Source organism: Elaeis guineensis, chromosome 6, assembly GCF_000442705.2.
Source record: "Elaeis guineensis isolate ETL-2024a chromosome 6, EG11, whole genome shotgun sequence".
Taxonomy (NCBI): Eukaryota; Viridiplantae; Streptophyta; class Magnoliopsida; order Arecales; family Arecaceae; genus Elaeis; species Elaeis guineensis.
The window spans coordinates 34,584,229-34,605,625 of NC_025998.2; the positions used below are offsets into that span (position 1 = coordinate 34,584,229).

At 35.3% G+C, this 21,397-nt stretch overlaps 2 protein-coding genes across 2 annotated transcripts; both read right to left on the reverse strand.

Moving 5' to 3' along the window:
• Window positions 1–296: 296 nt before the first annotated feature.
• On the reverse strand, window positions 297–6,262 carry LOC105046866 (alpha-terpineol synthase, chloroplastic). The gene is given in 8 exon segments (XM_073259465.1): window positions 297–911; window positions 1,453–1,701; window positions 2,013–2,151; window positions 2,287–2,505; window positions 3,175–3,280; window positions 3,283–3,546; window positions 4,878–5,139; window positions 6,016–6,262. Coding segments are annotated over 8 exon segments (1,755 nt in total). The 5' UTR covers window positions 6,181–6,262; the 3' UTR covers window positions 297–560.
• Window positions 6,263–17,900: 11,638 nt separating this feature from the next.
• LOC105037521 (alpha-terpineol synthase, chloroplastic) lies at window positions 17,901–19,755 on the reverse strand. The gene is made up of 3 exons (XM_073259466.1): window positions 19,493–19,755; window positions 18,537–18,675; window positions 17,901–18,221 (listed from the first exon to the last, which is right to left on the reverse strand). Exons 1-3 carry the CDS (start codon window positions 19,738–19,740, stop codon window positions 17,916–17,918), a joined length of 693 nt encoding a protein of 230 aa, XP_073115567.1. The 5' UTR covers window positions 19,741–19,755; the 3' UTR covers window positions 17,901–17,915.
• Window positions 19,756–21,397: the final 1,642 nt, after the last annotated feature.

Consider the following 21,397-nt stretch of genomic DNA (forward strand, 5'->3'; position numbering starts at 1 on the left):
ATAATTAGGGTAAAATAGTGTAATATGTGCAGCTGTAGAAACCAATACTGTGTTTACTAGCATGGATGGTAAAAATAAAATTTCTTTACTACATTTTGTGCACAAAAATTTCAGACAAATGGCAATAACCTTTTGCTTCAACCTATGGAATTGTTTTCAGGAAATTAGAAATATCATTCCATTTTGATTTGAATTATTATCTTTACTTAACACAGTTTTATCCTTAAATCTCACACGATTTAAATTTATATAAGCTTTTCTGTTCCAAGCAAAATTGATTAAGATATCATCCCACATTTCTCAAAATGCCAAGCTCAAAGTATGTACATTGATAATGCATCAAATACTCTTGTTTTCACTTTTCTGGTCCCAAATTAAAAGCCTTCTTAGCTTGGCATGGGCAGCTCAATCCCCTTGACACATAATTATGATCTCTCTTTTCTTTCTCTTTCTTTCTATTTTTTTCTGAAAAGGGATGATAGCCCCGACCACCGCACAAAATCATTACATGATATTTATAAATTACAATAATTATATCATCTTGTTACCAAAATTCCCTTCTACACATTGCTGACCACAAGCCTATCATCAAGAAGCCCGAAAGAATCCTGGCCTCCTTTGAGTTCTACAGGATCAAAAAACAGGGACTTGATCATGTTCTTCTTCTCTTGATCCGGAGCACCTAAGCCATCTCCTTTATGGTATGTGCAATGCGATATCCGTCCAAGATTTATTGCTGCATTAGCAATGAATCGAGGCAGTGGATGGCAATCAACAGCATCTTTGTTCAGCTTCTTCCATGAACTAATGATTAAATCTTGAACGCCTTTACGAGCCACTGCCTCGGAGACACCATTATCTTGCATGTAGCATTGGATGGATGTTGGAGTGTCACCTCTCTCTAACTCTGCCTGCATTTATAAAATATACAAATCATTACATTTAGCATTGAAACTTTGATAATACAATTATAACCATAACATTTAGTTTGCTCTCAATCTCTTCGGTTTTTCATGCATTGCCAAGTGCTTGCATACTACATACAGGTCCATATAAATCATCTAATTATTGGACAAGACAAGGAACGGCCTTATCTATATGGTGTCCATAGTCAAAGCATCACATGATACCATGTGTTAGAGTTCTTTAAGCCTGCCTTCTACCAACCGGATGGCCCAGTGTACCAAGATGGTGAGCAAAATCCGTAGTTTTTCTTTGTCACCATTTCAGGCTGATACTTATCTCTTGTAATATGGTGATCTTATTCTTATCCAGTTGATGTACCATCACTGAAAAAATGAACATATAGACTTTTCTAAATAGGTCCTGACTTCATTGAACTTAGTCCTTTGGACTGATCAACATATTCTAGCTCTGTGATTTGTTAATTATTACATACTTAGTTTTCTCAGAGTAAGAAAGTAAAATAATAATAAAATTAGCATCGCTTACCGAAGAAGTGGCCAAATCATTGCAAAGACGAAAGATCTCGGATGAGGACAGGAAGAGGCTTGGATAGGTCTCTAAGCATTGCAATGCCTCCTTGGTTATTCTCTGCCTTGATAACAAGCTAGCATGGACCAATAGGACGCAGCCTGACACTGACATCCGGGCATTGTTTAGATACTCCTCCAGGGTTGGTTTGTAGCTGCTGTAATGCCACTTCGCCTCTGTTAGGAAGGCGTTGAAAAGATCCTCCCACTGAAACAATTATTTCAGGTGTGACACATAATTAGTCATACAACATTAGCAAGTCTCTGATGGATATTGTTTGTTACTTCTAAGATATAATTCTCAATGAGGCATGGCAACAAATTATCTTATTCTTGGATTTTCTTTCTTTTTCAGATTGGGAAAAGCAAATGAAGGGAGCCAACAAAAAAATATATATATTTCGGGATTTTATGCTAGGGAATATGCAAAGCAAAATAAGATGGAATAACTTGCTAGTTGCTGTCACTATGCTTTTACCAACAAGCTAAGGTAAAAGAAGGATATGATAGTGAATTTACCGCTTTTCTGAGATAAGGAAGGGCATCCCAACCCTCTTCTCTACGTATATGATCCGCCACTTCATTGGTTGTGTTATATAAAGCTGAATACAAGATTTTCATGTACTCCGGAAATCCTTCCATTGCATTGGAGTCCCACCTGAAAGTAGAATTAGAAAAGACATTATTATGAAGATTTTATATAGTTTTAAGGAATAAGGCTCATCCAAAACTTAATCCTTCTTGATTCCTGAATCAAATACAATCTGAAATTAAACAATAAAATCCAACTAACCTCTGGACGGCACTGGTGAAAAGGTTAAGTTCATCCAGTGTTCCGTAAATATCATAGAAATCATCTATAATTGCTACCAAAGCAAATGCTTTAGTAAGTTCCTCTCGACAATATCCAAGGTGTGGCTCGAATACAATTCCAGTTGCAAAGAAGAAGTACTCTATCAGTCGATCTCTAGCAAAGCTCAATCTATCTCCAAGGCCTACATCTTTCCACCACCTAAAAAACAAAAAACAGATACTGATTAGCATGATCACAGGGAATCAATTTTCAAAAGGCTTATTTCCTAAAAGAAAATTACAAGAGGCTTGGTATGTCTTTAATGTGAGTTGTGATCAGAAATCAAGATGCTAAGAAAACCTAGGAAATCAACAGGACGCCAGCATCAGCTATTTAGTAATGAAGAAGGGATCAATATCCTATATAAGGTAAACATGGTGAAAAAAGAAAAACAAGAAGAAAAAACACGGAAATAGGGATAACTTAAAAGAAATAAGACAATGACAATTAAGATAAAATAAAATTTACTTTCTTTTTTTAAAAAAAAGAAGAGGAGTGACAATGCGAAGAAATCGATTTGTCTATAAGAAACTTATGCTTTTTTCTTGATGTGCATGTTTGTGTGACAAACACTTGTAAAAATAAAAATCACTTTTCTATATCTAGATTTAATTCCAACTTATGATTCCAAATGCATGTTAATTTTTTTTTTTTTGCTAATATCTTTACTATAACTTTTACCTGGAGGATATAAAAAGGTCAGGTTTATTTTAACCTGACGGAAATCCAATTAATCGAAAACCCAAAAGAAAATTATAGAGTGAAATTATAGAACTAATAGTAACAATGATGACATGTCTTGTTAAGTTAAGATGAGTATATGCTTACCTTGTCAATTTTCTAATTTCATTTTGGTGTATGCTTTGCACTGTGTTGAAATCGTGCTTGGCAAATTGAAGAAGCACAGGTTCCATGTTTCCACTTCTTTCATATGATCTATGTGCCATCTTGCTTCCAACCTTGGAGTCCTCCAGTGCAAAGGAAGATCCAAAGCTAGAGACACTTTTCCCTTAAGGTGTGGTTCCATGTGTAGCTTGAGATCGCTGAGATATTTAGTTGTGAACATTCTTGCTTCATCCAGCAGTGTTTCTCCTTCAAAAGCAAGATATGAAGCCTCATGTAGGGATAGCAATCCATGAGTGTCCTTGAGAAGGCTTGCCTTAAAGTTACCCTTCTCTTCTTTGAAGCCACTGAAGATATCTGTAGGATGCAAGCCTTTACTATGACTGCTGTAGGATTAAAATTCTAGAAACCAAAACTTCATATTATGAAAAGTTCAGTAAAAGCAATACCTTCTCATGAACTGGCGAATTAGACTTAGTTTCCTTTGTGTTAGCTCAGTCTTTGTGTTTAAAACTATATTATGAAAGGGCAATGGATTGCTAAAAATAAACATTTATCAATATATAATACTTTAGCCTGTTCAACAGTGTATATTGCAACATATATAGTTCCTAAACAAGTTTGAAATGTGTGATAATTTGGTCAGGATACAAATTCAGCACGGTGACCATAGCACTAGGCATCCTAGTTCTTATTCAAGGAAAACCAACAACAACGAAATAAACAGATGAAGGAAAATTATGCAACAACAATATTTTTAGATTGTGTCTTCAATATTTTTAGATTATCCCTAAGCAAGTAGATAATGCGTGAAAATGAATTCAGTTATATGCACAGTACAGTTCTATTATATTGAATTCAGCACCAGGACGTCTCTTTCCAAAAGAAAAAACAATACATCAAAAGAAATGGAAAAGATATCTATGACGGGTCAGAAAGCCACCAATTAAAAGCACTGAATATGCTAACAAAAGCAATGATAAAAAATAATTTTTTTTAAGAACCTCGAGACTTAACAAGTTCAAAAGCTCAGTGAACATAAAGGGATTCCAAGTCCTTTCTAGCTAGAAACCATAAATTAATTATTTTCGAAAAAAAATAGAAACAAGCAATGATCAAAAATAACTTTTTTAAGAACCTCGAGACTTAATAAGTTCAAAAGCTCAGTGGACTTAAAGAGAATCCAAGTTCTTTCTAGAAACCAGAAATCAGTTCCGAAAAGAAATAGAAAGAAGCAGGCTATAGCTCTAATAAATGTGAATCCAAACACTTACAGCATAGGATGTGGCACGGGCGAACAGATCTCAGAGATTCCATCAGCGTATTTTTTTAATCCTATTTGGTGCATTTTTTAACACTATATGTGCCATTTTATATTGCATATCAACACTCTAAGTCAAGGAGGCCTAAGAACTAATTAATTAACTACACGTACTCCAATGGTGTATCATTGTACGATATACCAAAAATCATATAAAACATCTTGACCTGGTGGTAACCAAAATTTTACCAGAGTCAGGAAGATTGGTAACGGGGATGTTATAAGTTGTGTACTGTCCATATATATATATATATATTATCTAAAAGTTTTACCCATGCTTTTTTTTTTTTTCTGATAAACAAGTCTTATCCATATCAGTAGCTTATCATAGAAATGAAAGATACTCAAATATGGCAAGAGTCATTACCTGGAGAAACAGGAAACCCGTGCTCTCTAAGGAGTCTAAATAGCAAAGACATAGAGTGGATGTTATCTTTGAACATCAAGTCTGCCCTCTCGATAGGCATCGAGCCAAGGACATCCTTGATCTCCTCCTCGAAGTGATAACCCAAACCAAGACGCTGCAGGGCATCGATCAGTTTAAGTCGAGCCACTGGTTCAGCCTCCTTGAATAACAAGTGCCTTGCATCCTCCTTCAACTTTTCCAAGTGTGTCGTGTGCGTCCCGTTCTGCACCACTGACTAAAGTCAGCAATCCATTACAAGTATTGGAGTGAACCAACTACCTTAGCCAGCCTTCTAGTCCCCTAGTGGGTTGGCTAGGGTTTGAACTTCGACTTCTAGGTTAGTTTTTTATTATTATTATCTTAACTACGTTAGGATTCAGATCCTCCACAGTGTGCGTTTTGCACTCTATCAAGCTCGATAGCTGCCACATCTCTTACTCACGAAAATGGATGGCTATCAAACAGGATGTGGTGGATCATGTCATGCTACATGCCATAAATGGCATATAATTTTTGGATATTTGAGAGCCATCCATCTCTATGATTGAACGATATGATGGTTATGTATAACTGTTCAGCTCACAGCTGTGCAGAACACATTCTGTAGAAGATGTTGGGTTAATCAGCTCTTTTAAGCTTATTGCTATATAAAAAATTACTTCTAAACTCCTAATTAAGTTCAACAAAGACTATGAACCCTCTACAAGGCTACAACTAAGATAGCAGAAAATTTCTACAAGTTGGATACATGGCAGATTGTGACATGCCAAAAAAAAAATTAGGCATGCACGAACCATGCTTTTGAACTAGATGTAAGCCAAAATTCTATAATCAATAAAAATTGCCACGGTACCTCATTTGTAGGAATTTTCTACAGCTAGCATTGCAAAGGGTTCATGCTCATTGCCCATGGTATATAACTAGCAATAGACTCAATTTTGCTCTATAGAACTTTGGACCTAGCTTTGTGCCGCCACAATGTGAATGTGAGATCTAGATGAAGAGTTATAATTAGGTTAGATCTAGAAAGATCCTAATCTAAGTGGAGCTCGACGGATAGTCACAACTCTCGTTAGAGAGACTGAGCTAAGGCAATCACCAAGTCACCACTCTTCAAAGACTGAAGGGAGTCATAGTCCCATGAGCTAGGTTGATAATTCGCCGACCGCCTCGTCGAAGGTTGCGAACGGACTTGACTTGCCACCACCCAACCTTTGTTCCCGGTATGACATGCAGTGGATGCAAAGCATGTAGATAATGCCATTCTACTTTAAGGTGGGTGGTTGCTGGTGCTATTTCTATTGTTTGGATTGTAGGTCTCTTGATTGACTTGCCTCGGCCCTTCTACCGTCCCCCATGTATTTATACACACCTGGGGGCGCTGGAGTTTTTTTCTTGTGTTTTGTTCCAACAGTGACGTGCTAGTTTCGGGAAGGCTCTCCGAGATTCCTCCTGGTGGTAGATTGGACCCCTTGTGGTGCATCTCTTCCCAACCACAGGTGAGGAGTGGTCACGTACTGCGGTGCCTTGACGAGTGGTCGTAGATGACCAATACCGTGGACCTCACATGGCCCGAGTGGCCTACGGGGCTTAGTAGTCAGCGTCCAGTGTACGTATACTCTACTGGCCTTGGATTTGATTGGCTTAGTAGATGTAGACACCAACCGCAAAGGATCCATATTCTATTCGGTGGGTCCCATTGGCCTGCGAGGGCACAAACGTGCAAGCAACTATTCGGTGGGTTATTGGTCTTTGAAGGGCACCTGGTTGAACAATAAAAAAAAAATGGTTTCCGTGGCTTTAAGTTTCGCCACATTAGCTTTCGTTTTTGTTTTTCCTTTTTTTGTTAAAATAAGAAGCTAGAAGCTTCGTTGATAATAAGAGGTAATAGTTACAGACCCACACATTAGATATCCATTTTTTGCTACCAAAAAAAAGGATATCCATTTTTAGGTGTCTGCTTGAAGGTTATTCATGACACATGGTATGAAGCTCACGCATCCGAGTTGATCAAATTACTTGGCTTCAATTTAAGCAACTTCCTCAACCACCATGTTGTGAAATAAACTAATAACTTAAATCAATAGTTTTAATTATTATTATGATGAAACAAAAAATAAGCAATATATAATGGGAAAACAACGTCACAATTTGTTTGGATCATTATTTATTGGATAGAAGAGTCAACTTTACTTGCTCGAGCATAAATTTGAAGTTCAAATTACTATTTTATATAGATTAATAATAACTTATATATGCAACAGCTTTTCTTACAATAAAATAATAGTCTACTGATGGTCGTTCAAGTTTCTGTTATTAATTTGGATAACATTTCTCTCACTAAATTAATTTCGATAATGCTAACAATTACAGATTAACGGTCACCATTTTAAGGTGCGGTTTTCCAAGGTTGGTTTTCTGTGAGATTTGTCCTGGTCCCGGCATTGGTCCAGAAAATGTTGGTGGTCGGTAGCTCGTAAGGTGTAGTCCGCTACAGTAATTGTCAGTTCCTATCATTCTGTGTTTGGGGACCTGCACATTTTTTTAAGGTTGTTGGTGAGGTAAACGCTTTAAAAGTATTGGTCAATAAGAATTTTAATGGTTAATAGCTTATAAGGTGCGGTCCACACAAGTCTTTGTTGGTTCCTCGCATCCAACATTTGTCTTCTAGTTTTTGAGAATCGAAATGAGAAATATCTTGACCGAAATCTGTGCATATTATGATTTCAAATTTACATGGCCAGGCGAGCTTCAGATTTTTGTTGGTCCGTGTCGATTGCCTGCTCTTAAAAAAAACTCTACCAACCACACAACCAAGAAAAAAATTGCGAGTCATGTGCCTACATAGTGACATTTGTCAATTGACTGAAGTCACCTAGATTCCATTGTGAAATAGATACACAAAGAGAAAAAGAAATATTTTGAAATGTAGAATAATTGTTGTCATAATAAAATCTAGGTCTATTGAGCTCGAAATGATTGGCATCTCTCTATCACATAAATCTGTGTTGGGCATAGAGATATGGCTAGTATGATTCTAAGCAAATCGATTGTTGGTTTAAATCTATTTCCAAACTCCTCTTTGACTTGGATTCAACCTGCACTAACAAGAACTTATAAAAGGGCTTTCATTTTTTATACAGGGAAGAGTTTTCATCCCATATGATGGCATCATCATCATAAAATTAATTTATTTATAAAATAAAAAATAATAATTAAACTCAAATAATTCAATCAATTAAAAATCTAAATTATTATAGTCAACATCGAACAATTTTATCTTTTATTTTTTGAGAATTGGAATGATAAATATCCCGACCAAAATTTATGTATATCATGATTTCAAATTAAATGTGACCAGACATGGTTCAAATTTTTCTTGGTACATATCAATTGCTTATTTTTATTAAAACCATACCAACCATACAACCAAAGAAAAAATTGCTAGTGATGTGCCTCTATGGTGACACTTATCAATTGACTGAAATAACTTAGATCTAAATACGATTGTGAAATAGATATGTGAAGAGAAAAAAATATTTTGAAGTATAGAATAATTATAATCACAATAAATTCTACATCCATCGAACTCAAAATGATTTTGCATCTCTCTCCCTCGTAAATCTTTGTGTTGGGTACAAAGACAGCTATTATGATTTTAAGGAAATCAGTTACTAATTAAAATCTATTTCCAAACTCTTCTTGACTTGGTTTCAACCTACACCAATAAGAATTTATGGAAGGGCTTCCCTTTCTTATAAATGGAAGAGTTTTTATCTCATATGGTGGCATCATCATCATAACAAATCTTTTTTTTATGGTATCAATCGATAAGAAATCTAAATTATTATATATTTTTAAGATTTAAAAATATTTCTAATCTTGTGCAATCATATCAATGAAGAGAAAGTAGTATAAAATTTTGTGAGGCTTTTTCTATTTTTTTTTTAAAAAAAAAAGGAACAAAGACAACGGAGAACTTCAAGTTTTCTTTGAATGCTGTGTGAAAAAAAAAAAGTGGGCTGGAGGAGAAATCTTCTCTCCTTTCCCCCTCCCTTATTTCTCTTGTCCTTATTTGTCAACTCTAAAATAATCCCAACCTTTTTTTTTTCAAACAAGATTTCCTCACAATTTTCACTCTGCTTTTGTTGCAAATACCAAATTGCCACTTTATTATCTTTATATTATTTTTTTTCCTTCAAAGTCACATGCATGACACGTGCCTAATACTAATTTTCATGAAACAAGAAACATAAGTTGATCCAAAATAAAATTTTATAAATTATTCTATTCCAATATTTGAATATATATATATATATATATATATATATATATATATATATATATATATGTTTTTTTTTGTGAACATGTATCATTGCTCAAACACATATTTTATTTTTTATATAAGAATGCAATAGATGTACAATCAACATTACTTCAACCAAGGACCTCTGTCTATATAGCGAAGGGTGTCAACTAGTGCAACTAAAAAGTATGATCAGCCATGTAGTGTATCATGCTAGAAAATGATTTATCCATTATATTCTTATTAAATTAGAATCACTTGATAAAAAGCTAACTAGATTTAAACACATGGTTTATTGTTTTTAGATACTTCATGATCAAATCATTAATTCAAGGATCTCACTTTGATAAGTTTTATGGATAAATTTGATGCGCCATATTATGAGAAAGCAGGCGCATTTCTTCTCATCAGGAGATTAAGTCCAATAAATAATTCTTATCTCCTAAGAGAGCTTGTTCTTGGAGGGGATTTAGAATACAAATAATCATTATATTTTTCAAAACAAAAAAGTAGTGCACTATTATCTATCTATTTATGTATAGGAATATAAATTGAAAACTGTTGAAACTGTTATTGGTTGCCACAATGGTTATCATTTTTTCTCAAAATATATTATCCAAACCTTTTATTATTAAAGTAATCACCATAATAGTTGTTATTAATTAATGACATTATTGAGAAAAATGACACGACTAGTCCCCTTTCACTTGATAAAAATCATTACTTTTTTAGATAATACAATCTTTTTAAGAGGAAAAATTGTTGCATGATATTTGAACTAAAAAAAAGATATTTCAAAATTGCACAAAAATAATGATGATTATTGCATTATAATGGATTGTTATAATGCTAAATATTGCATTATGACAACCGTTATCTATTCCCCACTATTACATATGCAATGTGATAGAAGGGGCCAAAAATAGTATCGAAAACTATTGTAACATTATAATAGCCATTATTCTAAACAAGAATTGCTCACGTGCTAATCTTTGTTTCTAAGGTTCACACGCATGTGTTCCTTTCCATAAGTGCATGACCCTTCACATGTTTTTTCTATTGGGACTATTGTATTCTGCATAGTCTTTGACAACTAACACTGCCTTTAACTTGTCTTAGCTAAGAATGAAGTTGCTACCCCACTTTTCCTCTCTTGTGGATCCTTCCAGCCTCTTATCTCGCTGAGCTCCCTTCTCTTTCCTAACCTCCCTTTTCTTTTCCACCCCTTCCACTCAAATTCTAATGCCTTTGGTACTGAGATGATGCCATCAAAACCAAATCTCAACCCTAAAATCCTAATGCTAAACCTAACTTTTGTCTTCCATCCTTGTCCTTCTTTGCAATGTAATGTTTGGGCTACCTCTCTCTTTTTTTATTTGTTCATGCTATAATCTTCTAAGTTATACCCTGATTCACGTTATATATGAATATGAGTGTATTTGCGAACTAGTTCTAATGTACATGCAAATGCATGGGATTATTGAAGATTTTGGATATATAAAAAATTATATAATTAAGTTTTAAATTTTATAATATTTTAGATAATTAACTATTAAATTGTAGAAAAATTGGCTACTGTAAGTGATGTTTTGTTGGTTGCTAAAATGATAAAACTAAAGGGTTTTTAATATTAGAGTTTATGGTCATTGGGCAGGAAAATTCACTTATATATTTTGGTGATAACATGCCTAGAAGTAGGAAAAACATATTGATGCAAAAGCAGCCATAATATTTAATCAAGAATAATCAAAGGCACTATGGAAATTGAAAAGTTAGAAAATATTTTCGCTTTTATAGTGATTGGATTCATGCTTGTAAGTTTTTGTTAGTTCCCCTTACAACGAGCCCTTTTTTTTTATGTGTCAACATGAATGAGCAAATATGGAAGAGAATATGGGTTTTAGTATATATTTTACCTATGTCAAATGCATCTCATTTGTGTGGACTCCAAGAATTAGCTAATAGTTTGAAGTAGAGTGTTTTACTTGTTATCTCATATGAAATGCAACTTGCAGATAATAACTTAGAAGCACTTTTCCACATCATCAACCCAATTTTAAATACATAATTTGAGGTTTTATATTACAAAGGTTTCAAAAAAATTAGATTCTTTCAAAATATAGTCATGGGTACATAAGAAATATATCAAATCGATTTTTTTTAATGAATAGATCTGATAGCAACTTCGAATATAGAATTCAAAGGGATCGAATAGGAAATGATACTCTAAATCATATAACTATAATCACTACAAGAGAAAAAAATTTTAATGATGAATTTATTTGTGATGAAAATAATTTCCATCGTAAATATGAATATTAATGACGTAAAATTTTTTTGTCGATAATAATAAAATATTTACGGTGATTTCAAATTTTTGCATTAAATAAGAAAAATTAGTGATGAAAAAATAACTTCTGTCATCATAAATAGCATATTTCTGATGAATATTTTTATCATAAATAAAAAATTATTTTTAAATTATAAATATATAAATATTAACGTTGAAAGTATTTTCGTCAGCAATAGTCAAAAATTTTTGCGATGAAAACCACATTTTCGTCGTCAATAATCCTTATTTATGACTAAAAATTTTTGTCGCTAATAAATCAAAAAAATTAAAAAATAGATATTTTTAATTATTTATGATGTAAGTTTGCATCACAAATAATTTCATTATTTATGATGAAAGATGATTTTGTGTCGCAAATAAGAATTATTAACGATAAAATTTTCATCGTTAATACTTTAAAAAGTTAGATAAATTAAAAATTTAAAATATAAAAATTATTTGCGATGAAAATAAAAATATCATAGATAAGTAGAATATTTACGAAAAAATATATTTTTTGTCAAAAAATATTGACAATTTATGATGAAATATTTCATCGCTAATAATTGAAAAATAAAAAAAATAAAAATTTAAAAAGTAAGGTATTTACGACTTAAAAAAATATTCATCACTAATAAGGTATTTTTCATGATAAAATTTTTTATTCATAAATAATTAAAAATTAAAAAATTAAAATAAATTACAAACTATTTATGATAAAAGTATATCCGTTGCTAATAGTTCAATTATTAGCAACAGAAACATGTTTTCCATCGTCAATAAGTATGTTTTAAAAATTTAAAAATAAAAGATAATTTATGATGAAAATTATTCATCGTAAATAATGAACTATTTACGATGATAAATCATTTTATGGTCCTAAATCATCAATTATTTACGACATAAATTTTTAGTCACTAATATTTAAAAAAATAAAAAATTTTAAATTTTAAAAAACTAAACTATTAGCAACAGATGTAGAGCTTTCTGTGAAAAATTTCATCGCTAATGTTTTAAAAATTTTGAAAATTTAAAAAAGCTTTCATATTGAAGGATATATATTATAATAATTTTTTTATATTTATAAAAAATTATAAGATAATTTTAAAAAATAATATGTATAAAATAAAGTTATGTAGAATATTAAGATATGTGTATATAAAAGGCATGTAAAAAGTCATGACCTATAAAGATTATATTGTCGCAAATGTTGGGGCATGGGAAGGCCGAAGGGTGGTCGTAGAATAAAGATGATTGTAAATCTAGAAGATGGTAGAGTTGCACCCTTGGGTGTCTGCATTATTATATATATACATCATGGTAAATCTAAGTCTGTCTCGAATCCAAAGATGGCAGCATGCAGGAGGAGTACACTCACAGGTTGGCAATTAGATTTTGAATCTTTTATGTATCTTGTTACAGTATTGTTTAATTATCCTCTATACTTTTTGTCCTCTTTAAGTATCTATGTAGAGTGCATTGCATACAAGCAAATGGTATTGAACATGTTAATGGGATGCATAAGGCCTCGTTGGCTAAGTTTTTTGTACTTTTTCCATGATAGCCCATTGGGTACCAGAGTTCATGCTTCCTGCATGATCCAATCTACATCCGGTCGGAACTGCTACTCCTTTTTCTTTAGTAAAATCACTTTGAACCTAAAATCACTTTGAAAAAGATATGTGTATATATATACATATATAATATACACACATATATATACATATATATATACACACACACATATATGCATATATTATTGCATTATTGTGGCTAAGAGATGAATGAAAAATGAATGAAAGAAAATAATACAGGGAACAAGACTTGGTCAGGAGAATTTTTTTTTTAAATAAAAAATTTATTTTTTATTGATTATTAGCGACAGAAAAAAATTTTCGTCGCTAATTATATAATTAGCAATGAAATTCTATATTTTCGTCATAAATAATATTTTTTCGAGGGGTGAATTTTTTCAGTGAGAATTTTATTTTTGGCGGGAACTAGTAGCGATAAAAAATATTTTCATCGCTAATAATCTTATTAGTGACGAAAATTTCTGTTTCGTCACAAATATTTTTTTCGTTCAGATTATTTGTGATGAAAATTTATTATTAGCGACTAAAATTTGCATCGCTAATACCCTGCATCCCATCAACTCCCATCAGAAACTCATTTTTCTTCCTTATCACCCCCCAGTAGTCCGGCTTCTTCTCCCCCTCCCGTGAGATTCCTCGTCCCCCCGACAGTCCAACTTCTTCTCCCCCTCTGGCGAGCTTTCTCTCCCCCCCGGTGTCCCGCATGCCGTGCCTCTGGTTTCCTCCACCGTCCCGATTTCCTCCGTCGCTGCCGCCGCCAACGAGGTGAGTCGACTTCATCTTTTTTTTGGGGTGGGTTCGGGTCGGGGACGGGGATGGGGAACGGCCCGGGGCTGGCGTGTCGGGGACGGCGCGCCTGGGTCAGGATGGCGGGCCGCAACAACGTGGGGCCTGCGGGCCTACGTGCTGGGCCTGTGGGTCGGGCCGGCGATGGCAAGCCGGGGAGGGGCTGGGACCGGGGCCGACAAGCCAGAGCTGGAACCAGTGACATCGACTCTTCATTTTTTTTTGGGGTGGGTTCGGGCCGGGGTCGGGGATAGGGAACGGCATGGGGCCGACATGCCGCGACCGAAGTGCCGAGGACGGTGCGCCTGGGCTGAGATGGCGGGCCGCAGCCACGTGGGGCCTATGGGCCGCGGCAACATGGGGCCTGTGGACCGGGCCGACGACGGCGGGCCGGCGAGCCGGAGCCGGCGACGATGAGTTGGGATGGGGTCGGGTCGCGACTGTGCTAGGGCTTGCGGGCCGGGCCGACGACGGTGGGCCGGGGAGGGGCCGAGGTCGACGAGCCAGAGCCAGAGCCGGCAACGGCGAGCCGGGGTGCGACTGTGTTGGGGATGGCAGGCCGGGCATGCGTGGCCTGCGGGCCGGGCATGCGTGGGTTGGGGTGGGTCGGTCATGGGTTGGGGTGGGACAGGCCTGGATGGGGCCGGTCGGGTTCGGTCGGGCTGGCGTGGGTCGGGTGGAACCGGGTCGGGTCGGGCTGGGGTCGGGGATGGCTGAGCCGGGGCAGGGTTGGTCGGGCTAGGTCGGGTCAGGCTGGGGCTGGTCGGGTGGAGCCGGGTCGAGTTGGGTCGGGCTGAGGTGGATCGGGCCGAGATGGGGTGGGTCAGGGATGGTAGGGTCCGGGCCGGGTCAGTTTCGAATCGGGTCGGGATGGGGCGGGTCGTGCCAGGCAGGGTCGGGTTGGGCTGGGGTGAGTCAGGTGGAGCCAGGTCGGATCGGGCTGGGGCGGGTCGGGTGGAGCCAGGGTGGGTCGGGTCGGGTCAGGTCCGGTCCTCGCTTGGTCGGGCTAAGGCAAGTGGGGTCGAGATGGGCAGGTCAGGTCTTCATAAGGATGAAATATGATGCTGAAATTATTATAATTATTGCATATTATTTTTTAGTGTTACTACTGAAGTTAGTTAATTATTTGACTAATTATTTTTTCACTAACACAATGCACATTGCTGTTACTTGTTACAATTAAATTATTTTATGTACTATTTTGTATGATACTGAAATTATAAATAAAAAAGATATTTCTATTTTAGAGAAAACTCTATTGAAATTTTTGATCAAAAAGTTTCAATACGAAGTTATTCCTTTTTGATAAATTAGAAATCCATCTTCGAATATACGTTCAAAGATGGTACTTAAATTACATTGAGCCGTAGATTCCTGTTCAAGTTTCAATCTTCATCGAGATCAAAACTTGGATGTTCCGTATTCGAACTTTTTAAAAAAATAATAATATTATTATTGTTAATAGTTGATATTTCATTTATTATGTGGTATTCAGTAGTTATCTGTCTATTGTTCTCTGGGTATGTGGTAGATAGGGTGCGTGGGCACCATATCCACATCATATACTTGGAGAACCATGGGCAGATGCTATCAAAATTTTTGTAAAAATGAGATGAAATATCCACTAATAATAATAATAAGATTATTACTTTTCTGAAAGAGATAGGGTCATACCTGTTAATAATGATTTGAAAAGATAGGATCATGTATTTTTACTTCATAAAGGGATAGGGCTATATATTTTCTATATTAATGTTCAGTCTGCATGTCTTTTTTAATATGTTCAGTCTGCATATCTGGATCCGACTCAAAATTTTGGCTGGAATTTGGAATACGATTCAGTCTGAAATTTGGATTGGGATCCTGAATACCACGAAATTTTTTTTGGTTGTTAATAATTTTGTGTTTATTGTTAGATGAATATCAACAAAAGTTGGATGAATACTAGAGGTATTTTTTTGCCTGAATTTCGAAAAGGAGTTCGAGATTTCATTGACTTTGTACGGCATAAGGCTGACAGTACTAGTCGGATAAAGTGTCTATGTAAGAGATGTGTCAATATAGTATATTATCACATAACACTTGTTGAGGAGCATTTGCTACAATATGGTATGGATAAGAAGTATACTTGTTGGACATGGCATGGAGAGGGTGATCCGAATGAGGTGGTGCACGACGATGATGATACTGAAGATGATAGTGATGCTGATGGACTGTCGAACATAGTGGTATAGGAGAATTGTTAGATGATTTACATCAAGGTGCTTGTTCGAATGTACGCATGAATACTACTACATCTGAAAGCAATTCTGATCATGAACATAATATCCAGCTTGAGGTAGAAGGGATCTCTGAGCAGTTTGTAAAGCTTGTAAGGGATGCACGAGAGCCACTCTATCCAAATTGTACAAAATTTTTTAAGTTAGAATTTTTGATAAAATTGCTTCATATTAAAATTATGAACTGATGGAGTCAAAAGTTATTTGACCAAATTTTAACATTAATTAAAGCAGTTCTGTCCGATGGAGAGAGACTGTCGAAATCATATTCTGAAACAAAAATATACATGCGGGAAATGGGACTTGGCTATACTCCTATATATGCCTGCAAAAATGATTGCATATTATTTTATAAGGATAACGAACAAGTAATTGAATGTTCGAATTGCGGTGAGCCTAGATACAAAATCGATAATAGGAAAGGAAAGAAGATACCTCAAAAAATTTTGAGATATTTTTCATTGATTCCAAGACTTCAAATGTTGTATATGTCCACAAAGACAGCTGAAAAAATAAGATGGCATTATGAGCAGCAGCTTCCGGAGGAGAACATACTTAGTCATTCGGCCGACTCTTTAGTGTGGAAAGACTTCGATGCAAAGCATTCGCACTTTGTGAGTGACCCACACAATATCAGGCTTGGTCTAACGATAGATGGATTTAATCTCTTTGGCAATATGAGTACCTCTTATAGCATGTGGCCTGTGATGCTACTTGTATATAATGTGTCACCTTGGAAGTGCATGAAAAAATCATTTATTTTTATGTCACTGTTGATTCCGGATCTGAAAGCATCAGGTAATGAAATTGATGTATATCTACCACCTTTAATTGATAATCTGAAGGAGTTATGGAAAAATGGAGTACAGACAAAAGATAACCAGCAACTAAAGATGAAACCTAAACATTTTTATAGAGAGATTGATGGTACCGCTGACTGGATGGCATTTTGTGTGACATATTATGGTGCATGAGCATTATGAATTTTTTCTGTCGATCTCTTCTTTTCCTCCCCATTTCAAAATGTGAGGATCTAGGATATTGGAAAGATACTTCTTTCTTATTGAACAAATAAAATCTACTGTTGAATCTCCCTTTATTTCTCTTGCAGGAAACCGGAGCCATCCGAGTTGACTCCGGAATATAAACATCATCACTTTTTTCCGTTGGTTGGCCTGTTAGATGGTACACGGGATCCAAATAGCCATACGTTGCTTAAACAACCGCAGTTACTTGTGTTTTATTAGCAGGAGTAGATCTTGAAGCACCAAAACCTTTACCAAAAAAAGCACCAAAATCTGAAACTCTGCCGTGCAACTTTTCATCTAGTAATATCTTGCATGACTTGACATCTCCGTGAAGAAATTGATATTGCAGGAGGAGGAGCGGCAGCAGCATGCATAGTCAAAGCATATGATACCACGTGTTAGAGTTCTCTAAGCTTGCCTTCTACCAACTGGATGGCCCAGTGTACCGAGATGGTGAGAAAAATCCATAGTTTTGCCTTGTCGCCATTTCAGGCTGATAGTTATCTCTTGTATTATGGTGATCTTATTCTTATTCTTATCCAGTTGACGTACCATCACTAGAAAAATGAACCACTACAAGCTAACATATAGACTTTTCTAAATAGGTCCTGACTTCACTGAACTTAGTCCTTTGGACTGATCAACATATTCTAGCTTTATGATTTGTTAATTATTACATAGTTTTCTCAGAGTAAGAAAGTAAAATAATAATAAAATTAGCATCGCTTACCGAAGAAATGGCCAAATCATTGCACAGACGAAAGATCTCGGATGAGGACAGGAAAAGGCTTGGATAGGTCTCTAAGCATTGCAATGCCTCCTTGGTTATTCTCTGCCTTGATAACAAGCTAGCATGGACCAATAGGACGCAGCCTGACACTGACATCCGGGCATTGTTTAGATACTCCTCCAGGGTTGGTTTGTAGCTGCTGTAATGCCACTTTGTCTCTGTTAGGAAGGCGTTGAAAAGATCCTCCCACTGAAACAATTATTTCAGGTGTGACACATAATTAGTCATACAACATTAGCAAGTCTCTGATGGATATTGTTTGTTACTTCTAAGATATAATTCTCAATGAGGCATGGTAACAACAAATTATCTTATTCTTGGATTTTCTTTCTTTTTCAGATTGGGAAAAGCAAATGAAGGGAGCCAACAAAAAAATATATATATTTCTGGGATTTTATGTTAGGGAATATACAAAGCAAAATAAGATGGAATAACTTGCTAGTTGCTGTCACTATACTTTTACCAAGAATCTAAGGTAAAAAAAGGATAGGATTGTGAATTTACCGCTTTTCTGAGATAAGGAAGGGCATCCCAACCCTCTTCTCTACGTATATGATCCGCCACTTCATTTGTTGTGTTATATAAAGCTGAATACAAGATTTTCATATACTCCGGAAATCCTTCCATTGCATTGGAGTCCCACCTAAAAGTAGAATTAGAAAAGACATTATTATGAAGATTTTATATAGTTTTAAGGAATAAGTATTTTCTTTGAGAATGGTTACTCGTACCATTACCAACTAGCTGAGCTGCCAGTGATGTTGTTGATTATACTTAGTTATTTATATTTTTAGTTTGAACTAAATTTATAAAATAACTTGTTTTCTTTTTATCCAGAAGAGAAGGGGAAATAAGTAAAATAGGTCCCTTATTTCAAGAATAAAGTTGTTTCAGCTCTCATCTGCCATCATTATTGTAATGTTTCAGGATCTCATCCAAAAAAAAAAAGAAACTTGCTAAAATATGTGGAGTTCTTTGGCCTTGTGCAAATGCTCAAGATGGTCATCCCCATACACAGTCAATATGGGAGAAAACATATTTTTGCAAGGCCAAGGATCCAAAACCAATCAAATCTAATTACAAATACTATGATCAGCTTGGCGGTCAATCTCAAAAGAGCTGCACTACAGTAACCCCTTGTCCACATGAATTATAGATTAGGCCCACACCAACACCATTAATAAAGATCCAAGTTGCTAGTCATATGTTATTATTTAAATTTTTTAGCCTAATAGAAGTACACAAGATCTTCTCAGTGCATCACTGATGTGAGACTAAATGCACACCCATATGGGTTCTCTAAGTTTTTTAAGGTGTTGAGCTGTTTGAACAGTATGATTATTTTCCTTTATTTCTACTTTTTAAACCCATTTGGCCGGAATAAGGCTCATCCAAAATTTAATCCTGCTTGATTCCTGAATCAAATACAATCTGAAATTAAACAATAAAATGCAACTAACCTCTGGACGGCACTGGTGAAAAGGTTAAGTTCATCCAGTGTTCCGTAAATATGATAGAAATCATCTATAATTGCTACCAAAGCAAATGCTTTAGTAAGTTCCTCTCGACAATATCCAAGGTGTGGCTTGAATACAATTCCAGTTGCAAAGAAGTACTCTACCAGTCGATCTCTAGCAAAGCTCAATCTATTTCCAAGGCCTACATCTTTCCACCACCTAAAAACCAAAAAATAGATATTGATTAGCATGATCACAGGGAATCAACTTTTCAAAAGGCTTGTTTCCTAAAAGGAAAATTACAAAAAACTTGGTATGTCTTTAATGTGAGTTGTGATCAGAAATCAAGATGCTAAGAAAACCTAGGAAATCAATAGGATGCCAGCATCAGCTATTTAGTAACGAAGAAGGGATCAATGTCCTATATAAGGTAAACATGGTGAAAAAAGAAAAAGAAAAAGAAAAAGTGTAGAAATAGGGATAACTGAAAAGAAATAAGACAATGACAATTAAGATAAAATAAAATTTACTTTTTTTTTTTAAAAAAAAAGAGGAGTGACAATGCAAAGAAATCGATTTGTCTATGAGAAAAAAGTAGAATTGCAGGCATTAAATGTGCGTTGAAAAATCATGATTATATGGACTAATCACATAAAATGGTATACTTCATATCGAATTTTCTACACCACCCGAGGTGCACAAAGAATTTCTAATGCAAACATTTATTAGTCTTTGAGGGCCATGTGGTTGAACAATAAGAAAAAAAATATGTACATGGCTTTAAGTTTAGCCATACTAGCTTTTTTTTTTTTTGGTTAGAATAAGAAGCTAGAAGCTTTGTTGAGATAATAAGAAGTAATAGTTACAAACCCACACATCAGACATCCATTTTTAGGCATCTGCTTGAAAGTTATTCATGACACATGGTATGAAGCTCACACATCCGAGTTGATCAAATTACTTGGTTTCAATTTAGGCAACTTCCTCAACCACCATGTTGTGAAATAAAGTAATAACTTATACGAATAGTGTTATTTATTATTATGATGAAACAAAAAATAAACAATATATAATGGGAAAACAATATCACAATTTGTTTGGATCATTATTTATTAGATAGAAGAGTTAACTTTACTCGCTAGAGTATAAATTTGAAGTTGAAATTACTATTATATATAGATTAATGATAAATTATACAACAGCTTTTCTTACAATAAAATAATAGTCTACTGATGGTCGTTTAATTTGGATAACATTTCTCTCACTAAATTAATTTCAATAATGCGAGAGGACTCAAGACAATTACGGATTAACGGTCACCATTTTAAGATGCAGTTTTCCAAAGTTTTCCGTGAGATTTGTCTTGGTCCTGGCATTGGTCCAGAAAAATTTCGGTGGTCCGCAGCTCGTAAGGTGTAGTCCTTTATGTTTGGGCACCTGTAGATCTTTTAAGGTTGTTGGTGAGATAAATACTACAAAAGTATTGGTCAATGAGAATTTTAGAATGTGTTTGGTTATACTTTTTGACTTTTGATTTTTAAAAAATATTTTTTATTTTTTTTGATTTTTTTTATTGAATAAAAATAAAAAAGTAAAAAGTATGTTTGGTAACTACGTTGCTATAAAGCAAAAAGCAATATTTGGGGATGGCAGGTGAAGAGCTTGACGAGAGAGAAGGATTCAAGAAGGAAGGGAGAAGGGAGTGAGGAGATTGTTGGTGCAGAATTTCGCCGAAGTCGGAGAAGCTGGAATTGAGATGATCGCGGCCGTCGTCGGGACCTGCAAGGAAAGTCTAAACCGGAGTTTGGGATGCTCCGGCAAGATCCTCCGATGCTCAAGTCAGTACTCTGCTTCAACAGAAATGGAGTGCTCGAGTGAAAATTTTAGCAGAGTTTCGAGATAGAGTTT